Source organism: Pyrus communis, chromosome 9 (assembly GCF_963583255.1).
Source record: "Pyrus communis chromosome 9, drPyrComm1.1, whole genome shotgun sequence".
Classification (NCBI taxonomy): Eukaryota; Viridiplantae; Streptophyta; class Magnoliopsida; order Rosales; family Rosaceae; genus Pyrus; species Pyrus communis.
In genome coordinates, this window is record NC_084811.1 from 23,322,693 (window position 1) to 23,340,556 (window position 17,864).

General features: G+C 34.2%; 1 protein-coding gene across 1 annotated transcript; it reads right to left on the reverse strand.

Moving 5' to 3' along the window:
• Positions 1-6,998: 6,998 nt before the first annotated feature.
• Positions 6,999-11,550, reverse strand: LOC137744061 (probable glutamate carboxypeptidase AMP1). The gene is made up of 10 exons (XM_068483921.1): positions 10,585-11,550; positions 9,441-9,687; positions 9,128-9,276; positions 8,935-9,003; positions 8,756-8,843; positions 8,579-8,662; positions 8,369-8,457; positions 7,925-8,038; positions 7,591-7,725; positions 6,999-7,425 (listed from the first exon to the last, which is right to left on the reverse strand). Exons 1-10 carry the CDS (start codon positions 11,548-11,550, stop codon positions 7,243-7,245), a joined length of 2,124 nt encoding a protein of 707 aa, XP_068340022.1. The 3' UTR covers positions 6,999-7,242.
• Between the last annotated feature and the right edge of the window lie 6,314 nt (positions 11,551-17,864).

The window sequence follows — 17,864 nt, forward strand, 5'->3', positions numbered from 1 at the left end:
ACAGATTTTTCAACACAAATAGCCAGTAGTAATATTCTCATTAGGCAAAATAATTTAATTATTCAATTAGTTTTAAGTTTGGCTAAAAAAAATAGACCAAGTTGAAGAACAAATAGCATAAATAAACCAAGTTTTACATAACGCATCTTCATCACTTCCACCATCTTTGCTAGATAAATTAGAAAATTTAACTTTAAGTGAAAATAATAATATTAGAAGACCTAAGCTAAATCCTTTTGATAATAGAAAATTGAACTCTTTAGGAAAAAGGAAAAAAAGCAGTTAGAGCTGAAGATATTTATCCAAATGAAGAAGAAGCACAAGAATTTATTCGAATAGGTTTTGAGAAAACACAGAAAATAAATATAATTTGTATTAATTAGGTTTATTTGAAAATAGAAGCAGAATTGTAAGTAACATCAGTCAACATGAAGTTAGCTGTATTAATAAAGAAGTTACACTTAATTTAATTAGTAAAGAAACAGTTACTCATATGAGAAAATCACATTTTAGTCAAATTCATATAGGAACAATATTAATTGGAATAGCAGGATTAACCAGAGCACAAGTAGGCACAAAAGCATTAGTATACGTATATGATATTAGATGGGATAATCACCAACAAGCAGCAATAGCAACAGTTGAAGTAGATTTAAGTTCAAACTTAGCAATCATAGGTTGTATTCCAAATTATGTTATGACAATTAATAAATTTAGTAAATATACTAAAGTAAGCATAAGAACAAAAAATTATAATATGAAAGGAGAATATAAAAATTTATGTATTACCTTAATGTATATTGGTAAAGTGTCTAATAAATATAATCATAAGTTTAATATAGAATTTCAAAATTTAGTTCAAACATTTGGTAGTAAACATTTAAATATGATAGAAGCAAAACCCGTAGATAATAGCTTTTTAGAAAGAACTCAGTGGACATTACCTAATTTACAAGTAGCAAGCAATAGACAACCATATAAAGTACAAATATATGAAACTAGTACAGGTCAAGCAACAATTAGGTTTAGTAATTACAAGCAACTAGAAAAAATAGAAGAGGATGAAAGTGAAATAAAAAATGAGAGTATACATATGGCTTTTGATAATTTATATATTAATTTAGTTTAGCAAAATTTTGATCATTTAAATGAAGAACAATATATAGAAAAATATAATACATATATTTTAGGACTACACAGAATTTCAGATGAAGAGATAAAAAATTTAATCATAGAAATAGGAGTAGAACATATTTTAGGATCAAAAGAATATATTAATTTATTAGAATTAAAAGTAGAATGTAATCCAGCAGAAGAAAGTAGTACATCAAGAGCAGAAAATTCAGGACACGCAAAAATAGAACTAACCAACAATTTTTGAGACCAACAAATGAACAATATAATGAAAAACCAAAAGTAGATTACATAGAAGAAAGTATGATAAAACCACCTAGAAAAAATAGGATTCCATATTTGAGAGGGTTAGAACAAATTAATATAGATGGTAATATATTAAATTTAGATAATATAGATCCACATGATTGGGAAAGAACGATTGAGAGATGGGAAAATGGTTGTGTACATGCAGCATTAATGTTAGATTTTAGTAATTCACAAAATATGTTAGATTACTTTGAGCATACTTTGGATGGTTTAGTTTTTTATTATTTCCAGTCATGGAAAGTCCAAAATCCAGAATAGTATCAGGCAGCTAAAACACATTTTAATATAGATGGTTTTGTTACTTTGATTAAACAAGAATTTTTAGATCATAATAGGTTAGATGGCAGAAGTGAACAAGAACAAATAAGGGCAATTAGAAATTTAGAATAATTACAAATTTGTGATTTACAGTATGTAGCTGAGTATACAACAGATTTCTTTAAATATTTAGGAAGAACATGTAGAATTAGTGATATTAATTTATTAGATAATTATATGACAAAAATAAAAGGACCAATAGGAGAAAATATTTGGAATGAATGGTAAAAGCATGCAAAGAAAAATGATATTGCAATAGGAACTAGAATTCAACATGTATGTGATATACTTAGACAAAAGTGTAGCCAAATAAAAGTTAAGAGACAAAATTAGAAAACAATTTTACATGAGTTGTAAAAATATAGACTTACTACAACAGTATAGTTATCATAAGAAGAATAAACATAAGAAAATATACAAAAAGAAATAGAAGTCATACAAACTGTACAAACAGTATAAGAATTTCAGCAGAAGACCTTCAAGAACATATAGGAAAAGAAAATATATTCCAAAACAATTTAGGAAAACAAGTGGCAGACCTTGGATTAGAAAATATAAAGCATCAAAAGATAAGAGTAGTTGTAAATGTTATTCATGTGGAAAAGTTGGACATATTAGACATAAATGTCCAAAATTAGGTAAACATCCGAGAGAAAGAGTACATTTAATGGAGTTGTTTAAGTTAGAAGAAGATAAAGATATACAATCAATATATAGCTTAGATGATTTAAGTGATAATGAAAGTATTTATAGTATAGAAAGTATAAATATGATAGATTCAGACTCGAAGATTCAAGTAGCACAAATAGTGATTTAGAAGAGTATATATGTGCATTCATAGAAGAGCAACATGAAGAAGAATATAAATACATTAATTTAGGTTGGCCAAAAAAATTTCATAAGTGTAGTAAGTTAGTTGCAAGTAAGTATTATAATACATATTCAATATTGTCCGAAAAGTGTTATAATAATAAGTTATTAGAAATTAATTTAGCAGAATCACAAGAAAATACTGAAATATTAGGTAATATTGTTTATAGTATAGAAAAGCCAAAAAATAGTTCTTTAATTAGAACATAAGATACAAACAACAGCTATGATAGATACAGTGCGTACAAAGAGTGTCATAAGAGAAGAGTTAGTACCAAAAAAATATACACACAAATTAGTAAAACCTATGAGAATAACACAATTTGATGAGTGACCAGTTTACTTAACACATAACATTAATAATGAGTCTATTAAAGTAGAAAAACAACAATTTAATTTACCATTAACATTTGTTTCACCAATAGGATCATATTCATTCATTTTAGGTTTAAATTTTTTGAAAAGTTTACCAAGGTTTTTTATTTATGAATCCTAGCATAACATTTTTCAAAAGAGGTATTACAATAACTAACCAAAGTAATGTTGTAGAAGCATACAAAAGCATAAGTATAGAAGAGTCGAGTGGCCAAGATAATTATTATTTAGAAAACTCAAAAAAAAAAATGATAAGCATAATAACATAAAAGAGTTTGATGAAGAAATATTTGAACATGAATATCCAATTATAGAAGAAGGAAATCGTATAGAAATATTACAGTTAAACAAACCAAAGAGTTTAGAAGAATTGTTACAATTAGTAGAACAAACTAGAATTATAGGAGAAGACCCACAGTTACATTGGAATAAAAATAAAATATTAGCAAAATTAGATATAATTAATCCATATTTAATCATTAAGACAGCTGATATACCTTGTAGTTTAATAGATAAACAAAAATTTGGACAGCAAATAAAATAGCTGTTAAATTTAAAAGTAATTAGACCCTCTAAGTCTAGACATAGATCAGCAGCATTTATAGTGAGAAAACATTCAGAACTAAAGAGAAATAAGGCTAGAATAGTTTATAATTACAAGAAATTAAATGATAACATATATGAAGATAGTTATAGGTTACAAAATAAAGATGAGCTTATAAATAAAATTCAAGAGAGTAAATATTTTAGTAAATTTGATTGTAAATCATGATTTTGGAAAATACGATTAGCAAAAGAATCAATTGAGTTGACAGCTTTTACTTGTCTAGAAGGACATTTTGAGTGGCTTGTTATGCCATTCGAACTTAAAAATGCTCCGTCGATCTTTCAAAGAAAGAAGGATCAAATTTTCAAGAAATATGATAATTATTGTAGTGTTTATGTAGATGATATTTTAGTACATAGTAAAAATAGAAATGAACATATAAAGCACTTAGAGATAGTTTTACAAGAATTTATCAATAATGGAATTGTGATTAGCAAAAATAAAATAGCATCCCCTCTCAGAGAAAACCATTAGAAAAGCAAGATATAGAATTTTTAGGAATGTATATTAAGTCAGGTACAATACAGTTACAAGAACATATAGCTAAAAAGGTCTTAGAATTTTAAGATAAGTTAGAAGATAAGAAACAGTTACAAGCATTTTTAGGATTGTTAAATTATGCAAGAAATTTTATCCCTGATTTAGGAAGAAAAATAGCAGTATTACATAGCAAAACTAGCAAAACATGACAAAAGTATTTTAATAGTGAAGATATTAAATTAGTTCAAAATATAAAGGAAGAAATTACTCAACTTAAGCCATTAACATTACCATTAGATGATAGTTACAAAATAGTTAAAACATATGTTTCATCATTAAAATGGGCAGGCATACTATACCAGAAAAAACATAAGGAGTTCCAAAGTCTGACGAACAAGTTTGTAGATATTCATCAAGAAAATTTGTACAGTCAAGATTACCATAAACAGATTTAGAAATTTTAGAAATAATTAACTCACTTGAAGCATTCTCTTTATTTTTACATAATGAAATATCTACGATTAGAACAGATTGTCAAAATATAGTTTCTCATTATAACAAGATACATGCTAATATACAAGCAGCCCGAAGATGGATTAATTTTGTTGATTCAATTACAGGAAATGATTTTAAACCAATTTTTGAACATATAAAAGGTAATGACAATACATTAGGTGATATCTTATCAAGATTAATTTGTTGAACATGAATGAAATATCGTGGACCATCATCCTTAAATGGCACAAGACCACAAGGCAGAAAAGCACACTTCAATAGCATAATGATTTACCATGGAACTCCACCATTCAATGGATTCCAAAATAGTATAAGCAAACTAGCATCACCACCAGTACCAACTTTCAACTTTAATGGCAATATTGTTGAAGGAATCAGAAATCCAACTATGAAGTATAGGTTAAGAGTACTAGGGCTTTCTGATAGGCAGCAAGTTCTCCAAGATAATTTTTGGAATATCCAAATCAAACAGCCAAACATGAGGTTAGGTCATGAAAAACTAATTAGAGCCTTAGAATAAGAGTTTGATAGTTTTAATTTTAGTATCCATCAAAGCCATCATCATATTCATTCTCTTGAGCACAAAAAAACAAAAAAAAAAAAAAAAAAAAAAAAAAAAAAAAAGAACCAAGAACTTCAATCTCTTAAAATGCAGCAGAAGGCAAGTGACACCCTAAAAAGAGAATTGAAAATAGGTTTGGAAACTGATCAGCATAAGAATAAAGAAAAAGAGGTTATTGAACCCATAGAATAAGAGGCTAATGAGCCCATAGAAGATATTAAGATTGAGCTCTTAGAAAACGACATTGAAATGGAGTAGCATTAAAATAATGAGCAGCATCATCATCTGAGTGACAAAGAAAAACAAAAAAGATATGAAAGCTTTCTTAGGAATATATTTTTAGACTTAATAATAGATAATATCCTATTAGAAAAAATTTCAAAAGCAAAATTAAGAATAATGTCACCAGATATGCAAAATGAGATCCTAAGCGGATCATCAAAGTCCATGAAAGAGTTACAATTACAATTACAATGTGCTTTGTATCAGTCCATCTTTGATCCAAAACCAAGGATGGATATTATTACAAATATGTATCTGACATGTCTTTGTGATAGTACAGAGAATTGTATTTGTAAACCAGAGGTTAGCATAGTTGTGGCCATGATTAACATGAGTGATTATAGACCATGGCATTTTAGTTATGAGCATCAAGAAAAACATAATGTAGTAGAAGTTACCTCAGCCTTACTATTAGAGTTTAGCTATCTTGATAAAATATTCATCAACCACGTCTCCCAACTAAAATTATTTCCTGAAAAGCTTTTAAAAGTAGCAGAAAATTATCTAGAAAGATGGAAAGAAATTTGCATAAGTTTTATTAGTAGTCCTCCAGATTGGTATGTACATATGCATAAGGAGAAAGCTAGACATATAGCCATGATCAATGAAGAGTCCTTTAGACTATCCCCTATCTCTTCACATAGGTGGACTCTTTCATACAAAAATATTCTAAAATTTCGAGGGATCCAAATGCTAGCCTTAGATGAGTTTGAAGATTTTAGGTATGATATGGTATTAGTAGCAGAAGAAGAAGAAATGTATATTTATATTAAGACAAGAATCAATCATTAGCCCTATTGGAAGCCTCAAAATTTCAAAGAAGAAACAGCATAAATGTATTACAAAGTGAAAGAAAATAGAGAAAGAGATGCAGAGTTAGTAGAAGACAATGAACAATACTGGAACAATTTAACAGAAGAAGAGCTGCATAACATTGACAACATGATGGAAGTATGAAGAGCTGGCAGCAAATTAGCATAAGTTGAATAGCATCGTGTATTTTCAGACAGAAATGTCAATATCATTGTGAACTCCACTACAATAATAAAAATGGCATAAGAGTAAATAAAGAAAAGAGCTTGATCCATTAAGAACTTTTCATACACAAAATATCCTTTTGATTAAGAATGAATAATATCAGGCCATTTTCGTTAAAACTCCCTTTTATTTATAATTCTATTACTTGTCTCCGTTGTTGATTTGTATGTCCAAATTATATAAGAATTGTTAAGTGGTTTCTGAGTCAGCCACCATCAAATTTTGCAGAAAACACTTCATCACTTGTCTAAAAAGCTAAATATACATTTTAGAAGTTTTTTTGAAAGTTGATTTGTATGTCCAGATATAAGAATTGTTTTTCAGTTTCAGTTTGATCTTAGGTCCCATTTTTTTTGGTTTTCGATTTTTTGAACCCAACCCTAACCTGAAGTGCATTTTAGAAGCACTAATTATGTGTTTTTTTGCAGAAAACACTTCATCACTCATCTAAAACGCTAAATATAGTTTTTGATAAGGAAGGTACATCAAAATCTTCCCTCGGTGAAAGTTGTGAGTTTAAAGGGAATAACTAAGTTACTATTTATAAAAACTGTGAGTTTATATTACAAGGCAAAAAAGTTGCATAATCTTCTACTCAATGCTCATAAATACACGCCAGCACCAGAATGTTTCCGAGGTTTCTTCTTTTTCTTCACACTCCCTGCCTCCCAAAGGCGCCTAAACTGCGGGCCAGATGCAGCAGAGTGACGGCCTGGGAGCAGATCCCCCACCGGCTCTGTGTACATGAATATCAGAAAACGTCTCCTCTCAGGGAATTTGCAGCCCTCTGTATGGCTCTGGCAACTCTCCAGATCTCATGCTGAATTTTGGCCTGCCCTTCTCTCCTGCTTATTCTCTTTGCTCGAAACATTGCATCGCCTACTCCGGGAAAGAAGGATAGTTTGCTTCCATGCTCACCAGGAGGCCCATACACCTACAAGAAGACGGGAAATGATCATGCAATGCGTTTGTATGAACACTTCGTCTCTTTTTCTTTGTTTCCACTCCCTCTCTCTCTCTTTTTGTTTGAACTACCATAATAAATATCTAATAATTTTCAATCAGCTTTAGGAAATAAAGGAAAAGGAAAATTACTAACAAGATGCTTGAACCACTGTCTTCCTTGAAGTCCACCTGAATCCAGGAAGCCTCTTTCTGCAAGCATCAGCCGATCATTCAGTGCCCGTTTCTTCAAAATTACAAGCTCACTTGTATTTTCTTGCTCCCTCAGCTTCTGCACTCCATAAAATAAGAAGGATAAATTTCACAGAATTTCCCAGAACGTTTATGCTTCTTCCGCTTCAGAACAAGGAGAGAAAATAAATCAATGCAGTGCTGTATGCATGATCAAAATTGACATGTTGACCCTTGACATTATTTAACTAATAGACGGCAACAAAGAGTGTTAATATGTCTATTTTTGAAGATTTTACCTGTGCTTCATCTTCAGCTTCTTTGGCGGCATAGGCAAACTCCTGAATAGCTGTTGTGAGGGGATGTAGAGATACACCCCCGTCCAACAAGTTGCTCAAAACATCTTTATAATGCTGCCCAAAATTAGTAAAGGTGTAGGTTTAGCATTTAGTTTAAAAAGGACCAACCATATGCACGAAAAAGCCAAGACTACCCCTTTTTTTACCCACAAGTATAGTATTCTTGACAAATTCATTAACTGATGACGGCGAATGCCTTTAAATAATTTTCGTATTACATCATTTCATTCTATCTATTATAAAAATTAAATGCTTGCATTCCGTTTGTCTCTCAATTTTAATTGATTATACTAAAACAAAAGCCATAAGTAAAAATGGTAACTGTCAGTATTTCACCAAAAATAATTTAAGAAGTTAATAACAAAATTCGGAGAAGATTCACACCTTTAACTGATCCGCATAAGAGAGGAAATTGAAAGGTATAATTGAATCGTCAGCCAGGTGGAGGGCTACAAGTCCCCATATTCCAGCAACTGAGATAACCACAGGAGAAGTTACATCGAAGTTTTAACAGTAAGGCAACAGTCTTCAAATCTATTAACGAAACTAGGCAACAAATAGTTTTGTAGATAAGTCTGTAAAAAGTATGCGTACCAGCCACATGTCTTTGAAACAAAGGATCTCCAAAGTTTGTCATCCACTCATAGGCGTCAAATGCAGTGTGATAAACAGGAAAATCTGAACAAGAATGAATATTCATCACACTACCGCATTATTAATATAAAACTCAATTTTTCTATCCGACTTACTAAAAGGAAATAAGAGGTGTACCAATTCCATAGTACATATCCGTGGAAGGAATCCCTGCATGTTGCAAAAATGGGGCAAAATCAGAATCCACAGCACTGAGTCTTTGGATCTGCAAATCCATTACAGAACATGTGACCAAAACTGTCATAGTAGGATACCACATGAAAGTATGGAGCAAGAATGGGAAAATCATCACATACATCAATACTTCTATTTTCTGTCATCCATTTCTCATATACAGTGGCACCGACAGAGTCGGGATCTTTAACCTGAAGTCAGATTAAATAGCAGTCAATGTTAGACAATACCAGGCGCCAACAGTGACTCATATTGAAATAAACTGACCTTAACTTTTTTAGAAGTGCGGTTAATGTTTATGATTAATTTATTTACCATCTTTGTAACCTCAAGGATGAGATTGTCCAGCTGAGGAGTTGCTCGAACAAAAAACCCTGGTCCTTGAACCGCACAATCTACATTGAGGTAGGCAACAGTTTTGGAACCCAGATTAGCAATGTTCTGTTCAACCCACTCAGTAGATCCTACCTGAGAGCACCGAACATAATGAATTTTACCTTGAGAGATCAATAAATTCAAGTATTCTGATTAATCAACCTAACTATTATGTAATAAAAGTCACTTAACCATCTGATGCAAAACGACTGACTGCCCAGACTCTTTTTTAGTAATGAAAATGGAGAATCACCTACCATTCCAAACTCTTCTGCGTCCCAACTACAGAGAATAATTGTCCTCCTAGGATTCCAACCCGAACGCAACAAAAGAGAATATCTACGAGCAATGTCAAGTAATGCTGCAGTTCCACTATTGGGGTCAACGGCCCCAAACGTCCACGCATCTCTATGGTTGCCAAGCAGCACATAGCGGTCGGGCTCTTCTGAACCTCTTATGACAGCAAAAACATTGTGAATCTTCACCACCTTTTTCTCCCCCTAAAATTAAGACACAGAAAGTATAAGTTATATACAAGGAGAGAGGGAGCAAGTAAGGATATTATCCCAGGCAGGCGTAAATATAATTCCTCTTGTTTTTTCAGAAAATCTAATAGGTAAGTGAACAAAATATTCAAATCAAAAGATGAGTATTTAAAAGATTGTGGAGGGGTATTTCTATAAACAAGACACCGATGGTAGACGAAGCAACACAAAGCGACAGAACAATAGATTTCTAACAGAGAGACTAAAAGAAAAGCTCTCGGAAACAATACAAGAGACATACGTACTCATAAAACAGGAGAATGGAATTCAACAATAAATATGAAAATTATGGCGCTCCAAATTGGCACTATTGTATAGTTATGGAAATGTCACCAATCTCATATACAAAAATCAATTGGCATTTCTTACTCAACATTCCTTCTCTTTAAAGCTAATGCCCGAAAAACTCGTATTGGCTTCATTTCCTGAAAATATATGCAAGTAATGGAAACCCACAACTGGTATTTGTCCCAGTAAATATCTGATTCTCAGCTAACGGTTGCAAATTGAGATATATACCAACCAAACCAAGCAAATATTTCCAAATTCGATTAAAATTTCACCCCAAGTCAGCAACTCTCCTAAAATTGGCAAAAATCTCAAAGCTTTTTCACAAAATTATATGTTTCTAGCAAAAATCCCAAACGCAGAGCTGAATTTATAACCCACATCCAAATTTGACCAAACTTTACACAACCACCAGTCTGTATAACATAACAGAAATAACAGAAAACACCAAAGTCAAAAAAACCACACATTGCCACAAGCAGAAGTTTCCAAGCCACCACCTTTCACACAACATTTGACTAAAATCCATGCAACAAAGAAAAATGGGCACCAACAAAGCCAAACCTGGTAAGTGAAATTCACCACTGTCGGTCCTGGCCCGACACCGCCCACTGCGGCGGGCAGCGATTCCCGCCACGCTGGCGGCACGGGAGCCCCTCCGAGCCACCCCAGAAGGGTCTCGGCGGCCTCTGCGGACAGCGGCATGGATGGAATTTTCGGAAACTTCTTCAAAACCTCAGGGTCATCCAGGTCCAGCCTCTCGGCTCCATCGACCCCGGCCCACCCGGGACTCAATGGGTCCCCCACGCCGTTCATCACAAACCCTCTCTCAAAACCCTTCTTAAACCCCCCACTTGCATCACCATCGCCCCCCTCGGTGTACAATAGCACAGCCAGCGCACCGTTTTGCTCGGCCTTCCGGACCACTTCACCTCTGGACACGTCATCGCCTCTCCTAACAATCACCACGCACCCGCTGACGCTCACCCCGAGCTCCCCCAGCGCACGATAGTCCTCGTCCGTGCCGTGGTTGGCGAAGGCCAGCTTAGCGTGCGCCGATCCGGAGGGGGAGTAGGCGTGGTACGGCGGAACGACGCCGTCGAGGTCATTGTTAAGGCCGGGCTCGGTTAACGGGATGTCCACGCGGGAGCCGTTGCTAAAATGCGCGGAGAGTGCCGAGTGGAGTGGGTAGGAGAGGAGGGCGTTGTAGTGGGCCGAGCGGGTGTTGAGTCTCAGACCCAGGAAGTGGGCCCGGACAAAGTTGGCGGTGTCGAGGGAGGGCGGGGTGCCGGCGAGGTGGGGGTGGAGGGTGAGGGCGCGAAGGTAGGAGGAGAGGGTGGCGTTGGTGGCGTGGGAGAGGAAAATCTGGCGGAATAGGAAGGCAGAGTGGGAATTTGAGGAGACTGCAGGCTGGGGGGAATGCAGGGTATAAAAACCCAGAATGCAGACGATGAGGAGGGAGAAGAAGGTGCATGTGGGTGAGGGCTTTGAAGTGAAGAGGGTGGTGGAGTTGGGGAAGGGTTGACCCATTTTGACTTTTTACAGTCTAGGCTGGTTGTGGAAAGGAGAGAGAGAGAGTTGGGTTTTAGAGAGAGAGAGAAAGAGAGATGGGGGAGGAGGAGAGATAGAGGTGTGGGTGGTGGTTTCAATGGGGGTTTTTTGGGACTTTTGGGCTGCTGGCCTAACACTAGTTGTGGGAGTTTCGGTGGGAGATACTATTTCATATTAAAATTGAATAGTATCCTTTTTATAATATAGGAATTGTTATTGGTACTTAAAAATTTTCATTTTACACTCTAAACTTTCTATATTTGAAAAGAAAAATACACTTGTGAGGAGTATAGAATGAAATTTTTGAAGTATCAATAACACTTTCTTATAATATTGCTAATATTTACTTATAAAGTAATAAATTGATAAAAATCAACTAAAGTTTAGTGAAGTGATATTTTTAGCACGGGTAATGTAAGAGAGATCACATTTTTATCGGAATGTGTTGTGTAGTGCTCACCAATATTAGTCCTACCTTATTAGAGTGTCGAGAGTATGAGTCGCTCTTGAAAAAGAGTGAACATGCATATGCATATAAATAATTAGATTACTCTTTATATTGTAATTGATTTTATGGTGGAACCTTATCTTTCTTCATGGTATTAGAGTAGGTGGTTCCTCCTGTGAACCTCCATGTCACCCGATTTGTATTGTCTACGTATTAGGCTTAAAAATTTGTTACACAAGCATATTGAGATATCAATCTCAAATAGTGGAAAAAAAAGAACCTTGTATGTGCTCACAAATAATTATGTTACTCCTCGTATTTTCAATTAATTTTATAGTAAAACTTCAATTTCTTCGTAAAAAAGTGATACAACGTGATCAAATATTATCTCCTTAGCATTTTCGTTCTAACACAGAAATATTAACAAAAAAATTATGTTAATTTGTTAGTGACTTTCCATGCACAATTCATTGGTTGACATAAGAATCTTTTTACATACAAGAAAAAAGTGGATTAGCATAATTTAATTTTTTAATAATCATTAAGTCAAATGGTATCTCTTCTCTAACAAATATAAACGGAGAACAGATTCTCATTTCAACCATCTATTTTTTTTTTAACACCCTCACATCACATATATATATATATATATATATATATATATATATTCTGCTGTATTTAAAATTTATATTCTTAGCCTGCTAATTGTCTTGGGACTACATATATTTTAATTAAATAGCAGGCCAATATTAATATAAAGCCTCACTAAGTCTACAATACGTTACAAAAATATTTTTAACTTGTATATAACTGAAATTTTCCACTTCATGACATATTACCAACGTGAGTAGTCGGTTGATTAACTGTATTTTGTTCAATATATGACTGTTTAAAGCTTGTAATATCTTGCAAGGTTTATTTTGATGGAAGAAAATCTCATGTATAATATGAATAAAATGAAAACATAAAAAGGAGTTAAGTGCGTTTTATCATTACGATTTTTGGAATCAATTTCACGATAGGTCATGCGATTTCAAATTTTTCATATTGTAGTCCAACACTTTGACATTCAAACAATTTACAATTTTGTTAGGCTAATCTAGTTAATTATTGGCGTGGAAGTGCATAACTTACCCAAAAGAAGAAAAAATCTTGATTTGTATTTTCTAGTGTGGTTAGTTAGTGTGCGAGTCGTGCTACAACACATGAAAAGTTAATGGTTGACCAATCAAAACATAATAAAAGGCGTAAATTAGACAAATATCAAAAAATTAGAAGATAATGCTAAAAATTAGAAATTGTTTACTCATTTGGGGAATAAAAAACTTGCATGATGAGAAATGTAATTAACCTAATAATAAATTTAATTTGAAAATCTATAAACCAAATTATTTGATGACTCTTTATCATAATTATGAAAATGAGTTTTGTCTTTACACTTTCACATGCGTTCAAATTTAATTAACTTCCTAATTTAACAAATTTATCGTTTAAAAAAGAATAAAAAAATAAAAGGACAGCTGAACACAAGCAAAAGACCGAAGGGTTATCCGTCGACAAATGGCTTGGAGATGTCCAAATCAACAAATCAAGGAGAGACGCCGTCAAGGCGATTGAGGTGTGATGTTGGGCCCACCGAACCTTTTAATATATTTTGGGTTTCATGGCCCACCGGATTTTTCATAGTATAAGACAGGTGTATGTGCATGATTGCACCCATCTTTCTCTTGGGCAATAGAAGGGAGTGTGTATACATACACTGCACAGTGGCACAGTGTGCATGATGTGAACAGTTCAAAAGATCTAACCGTTAAAAGTCATTCAGTACTACAGTTTAATGATATTTATTTTCATTTATAAGTGTTAAATTCGATTCTCGCGGCAAATTCTAACTAAATTGTTTGGTTAATCCATTATGATACTCAGCTTACTTATTCACTCTTTACTGTAGATAATATCGTGTGTATTCTAATTATAAAAATCTAACTGTTAAAAAGTATAGAGCATTTAATACTCTAAAATACTAAAGTAAATTCATACATGTAAATCGTAATAGTGTAAACTTGGATGCTTCGTGTCTAATTGCATTAGGGTGTTTGGAGAAGAAACTAGCTAGTTTACCTGCAATCTAGGTTTTGACTTTTAAGTTCAAGTATGAAATTCGAGGTTTATATGTATATGATTGCGAGTTGTTTTTTACTTTTAGAGTTCAAGGTACGCGTATGAGTATAAAAGTTGAGTGCAAGGTACGAGGCCTCGTATTTTATTAAGGTGATTGTTTATAACAATTCTAGTGTGTCTCAAACACATACGAGCACCTCTAATAGAAGGTGCAAAATACCGAGAAATGAGCATTTTATATTTTTTATTGGCTGAAAAATTCTCTACTAAAAAAGATATAAAACACCCATCTTAACTGGTAGATGTAAATAAAAATGAAACTTTACATCTTACATTTTTGGAAGTGGACCACACTATTCAAACGAAAAAAAAAAGATTGCATCTCAAACTTGCATCTCTTCATTTGACATGCTAGCATGTATGGTACCTTGTTTCACATTTACTAAGTAGGGGCAAAGGAAATAATGATGCTTCTATACCATCATCCATGCTCCATGTTGAATTATGAATAGTCACCATCACTAATATTTGTACCAAAAGTGCATGGGGGAATGACTCAAATAGCTAAAAGTACAAAACAAACGAGTGACGAATTTCTCAAAAGAACATTGTTTAGCTTATTACATAAAGAAATTTACTTATAAATCGCAATTGGATACCTGGTTACATATAAAGTTAGCGGAAAAAAAAAAAAACAGAACTGATTTTCATACTTTTTTTAACCTCACACACTCTTTTTACTTTTGTTTCTTAAATTGAATAAATCACACAAAAATAATTGTGAAAGGAAAAAAGTATACTTATCATTCCCCAAATGAATAAAACCACTTCTATTCTATTCCTCTCAAAAAAAGTTTATGCAAAACTATCAATTCCAAACCTTTCCACCTCAACAAAAAAGAGTTTGCACCAAGCCAGCTAGACTGCATACTTTTAATAATTGGGTTTTAAAGAGATGAGAAGACATGAAAAAGTGGACTACTTTCCTTGTCAATGATGTTAGGAGGGGTGGGGTGAGTCACATACTCAATATTCATTTGCTAAAAATTAAAAATTAAAAATTAAATTCCCCAATAGAAATGGCACATCAGACTAACCTAGTGGCTATTGCTCCCTCCCTACATGAATATCTTTTGTTCTGAGTGGTATATCTTTAATGAGATACTAAGAATAATCGGATTGAAATTCTCTTGAATAAAATATATTTTTTTAATAATTATGAGTGATATTACTATTTTAAGATCTTTCATAGTGATTTAGGTGGGTTTAATTCTTATACATAGGGATTAAACACCTTGAATGTGATTTATGTAACCCAATTGTTACAGCAGTGTAAATTTGATAGAGGTTAGTTTTATCTATTAATTGTGAAATTCATCTAATTTCTACTCTACTATTGGTTTTTTTTTTTTTTCCTTCTCAAGCAGTTAGTCATTTATTGTGCTTGAATCAAACTTATGAGTTCAATCTATTAGACTCAAAAATTGGAATCACTCTCATAAAACGCAAGTTTTCTAGTTCGTTGTAAGAGTTTGATTGCTTTAAATTGTGTTAACGCAGGGTTCTTTCTGACCCTCAAAGGCCCAAAGTAACACATGCCTAAATGAAGAAAAGGCCAGGGCTAGACAAGATTGGGAAGGACAATCCCAAGCACTGCAAATGACTGCTAGGCAGTTTGAAGTGTTCGTCAGCAATAAAGCCAAACGTTTCCCTATAAAGTACTTTTCGATTGCTAGAGGCAAGTTGGGGTACTGACAACTTTATAACATGAAGTCTCAGGTGCACAGGGGCATGGCTACTTAAACATCAACTCTGGGCCATGTGGCGGCTGTTAAAGAGAACATGATGCTCTGAATGGACGTAAAGACTGACAAATTAAGCGCTCGATGCTGGCGTGAGTCAAATAATTGAATAAGAATGTAATTGTGTTTCCTAGTTTGGGTATGACTCTTATTTTATAATGTCTTTAATATTCCTTGTAATACAAGGATTGAGTATGTATATATATGTGTTGCCTCCTATGAGAGAAGAATAAAGAAGAATATTTGAAACCTTAGAATTAGTTTTATCTTGGTATTAGAGCCAGGGGATGGACTCGTACAACCATGTGATTGGGTGGGTCCTCTTTGGCCCCACGCAATGAGTGAGTCCCGACATGACTCCACGTACGCCAAGAGTGCCACATGATCAGATGGGTCCCCTTGACCCTGCATAATAAGCGAGTCCCGATTTGGCTCCACGTAAGTGTTGATATGTGGATCTCCATGTGTGACCACAAAAATGGGGTCTCACGTACGGGGGCATGTTGGCTATGCCACATCGGTGAGGGAAAGAATAAATAATGAGTTTAAATAGGATTACCCAACTCTAAATATCTCTCGATCCAGCTTGTAGTGACTACTTTTCTTCCTAGGAAATACCGGAGGAATTCTCTATACACGGCGGAGAGATTCGCCTTAAACTCTAACAGGCGAAGATCGAAGAGCTCATTGCTCAGGACCCCTGTCCCCTTTCTAGCTTTTTCCCTATCAACAGTAATGCTTGCCTGCTTGTAGCCTACCTTTCAGAAGAATAAAGATAGAGACCAGCGGTGACTTGACTCTTTGGGGTTAGCATGAACAGAGCCTTTGAGAAAGAGAGTCTTGCCCCCCCCCTTATTACTCCATAGGGCAGCGAGGAGTTAGAGCTCTCTTCAACCTGCCCTACCTAACAAGGAGATGTCCCTGAAATAGAGGATCGAGGTATTTTGTGATAAAATCTCACACCTGTCGGATTGGGCAAGTTGTAATTACTAAGTTGGGGACATTATTGGTGTTGTTGGAGTGAGCCCCTTGGCCCGTTGACCTGAAAAATTTTAACACTTAGGTTTGGATTCCCACCAACACTAGGGTTGATCAAGGCACGCTCGATATGCGTTGTCCCAGAAAAGCATGCAGGTGGACCTGAACGAATGTCACTTTGATGCCACGTGTCAGTTAAAGAACGGGAATAGATAGATAGCAAGTCAAGCCTATGTATTCAACTCATTAAATGCAAAAGCAGTGGAGGATCTCGAGCTCAGGGACTTGGGGCTCATGGAGGGCCTATATAAGGAGGATGGGTACTCCTTAGAAGGGGTCAGATAACTTAAGAGAAAAAAAAGACTGTGTGAAATACGAGTGCTATTTATAATACTTTGTTCAATATATACAAGAGACTCGGTGGATGGATTCTAGTTTTGAGGGGTGAACCACCTAAATATTGTTGTTTTATTGTTGTTATTCTAAACTCTAAGCCCACTAAATGTCGACACACGGCCATTCTGATCTTTTTTAACCTCACCAATTTTGAGCGTTAACAAATTGGAATCAAACTCAATTTTCCGCTCTACCGTGTAAAGCCTAAGCTAGACTAAGAAGACGTGAGAAGGTTTGAACTTGTGACGTAATGAGTCGAAAATGAATACCTTATTTATCGAGATAATCCATCACCTACGCAAAAAAAAACATTTTGAAAATCGAAACGTTTGCCATGTAGCTTGGATCTTTACAATGAAAAAGAATGAGAATCTAAGTGTCTATTTTGTTTTTCCCCTTTCACTTTCGTTTCCCACTTTGTAATCTCGTGCCAAAAGCACTGTTGAGTGTTCATGCCAAGCCAAGTTGACCTAGGTGGTGGCCACAGCATTTGAGCTTTGAGGCACCGAAATCTGTTTGTCAACTGAACGTCATACTCCAACCATGAG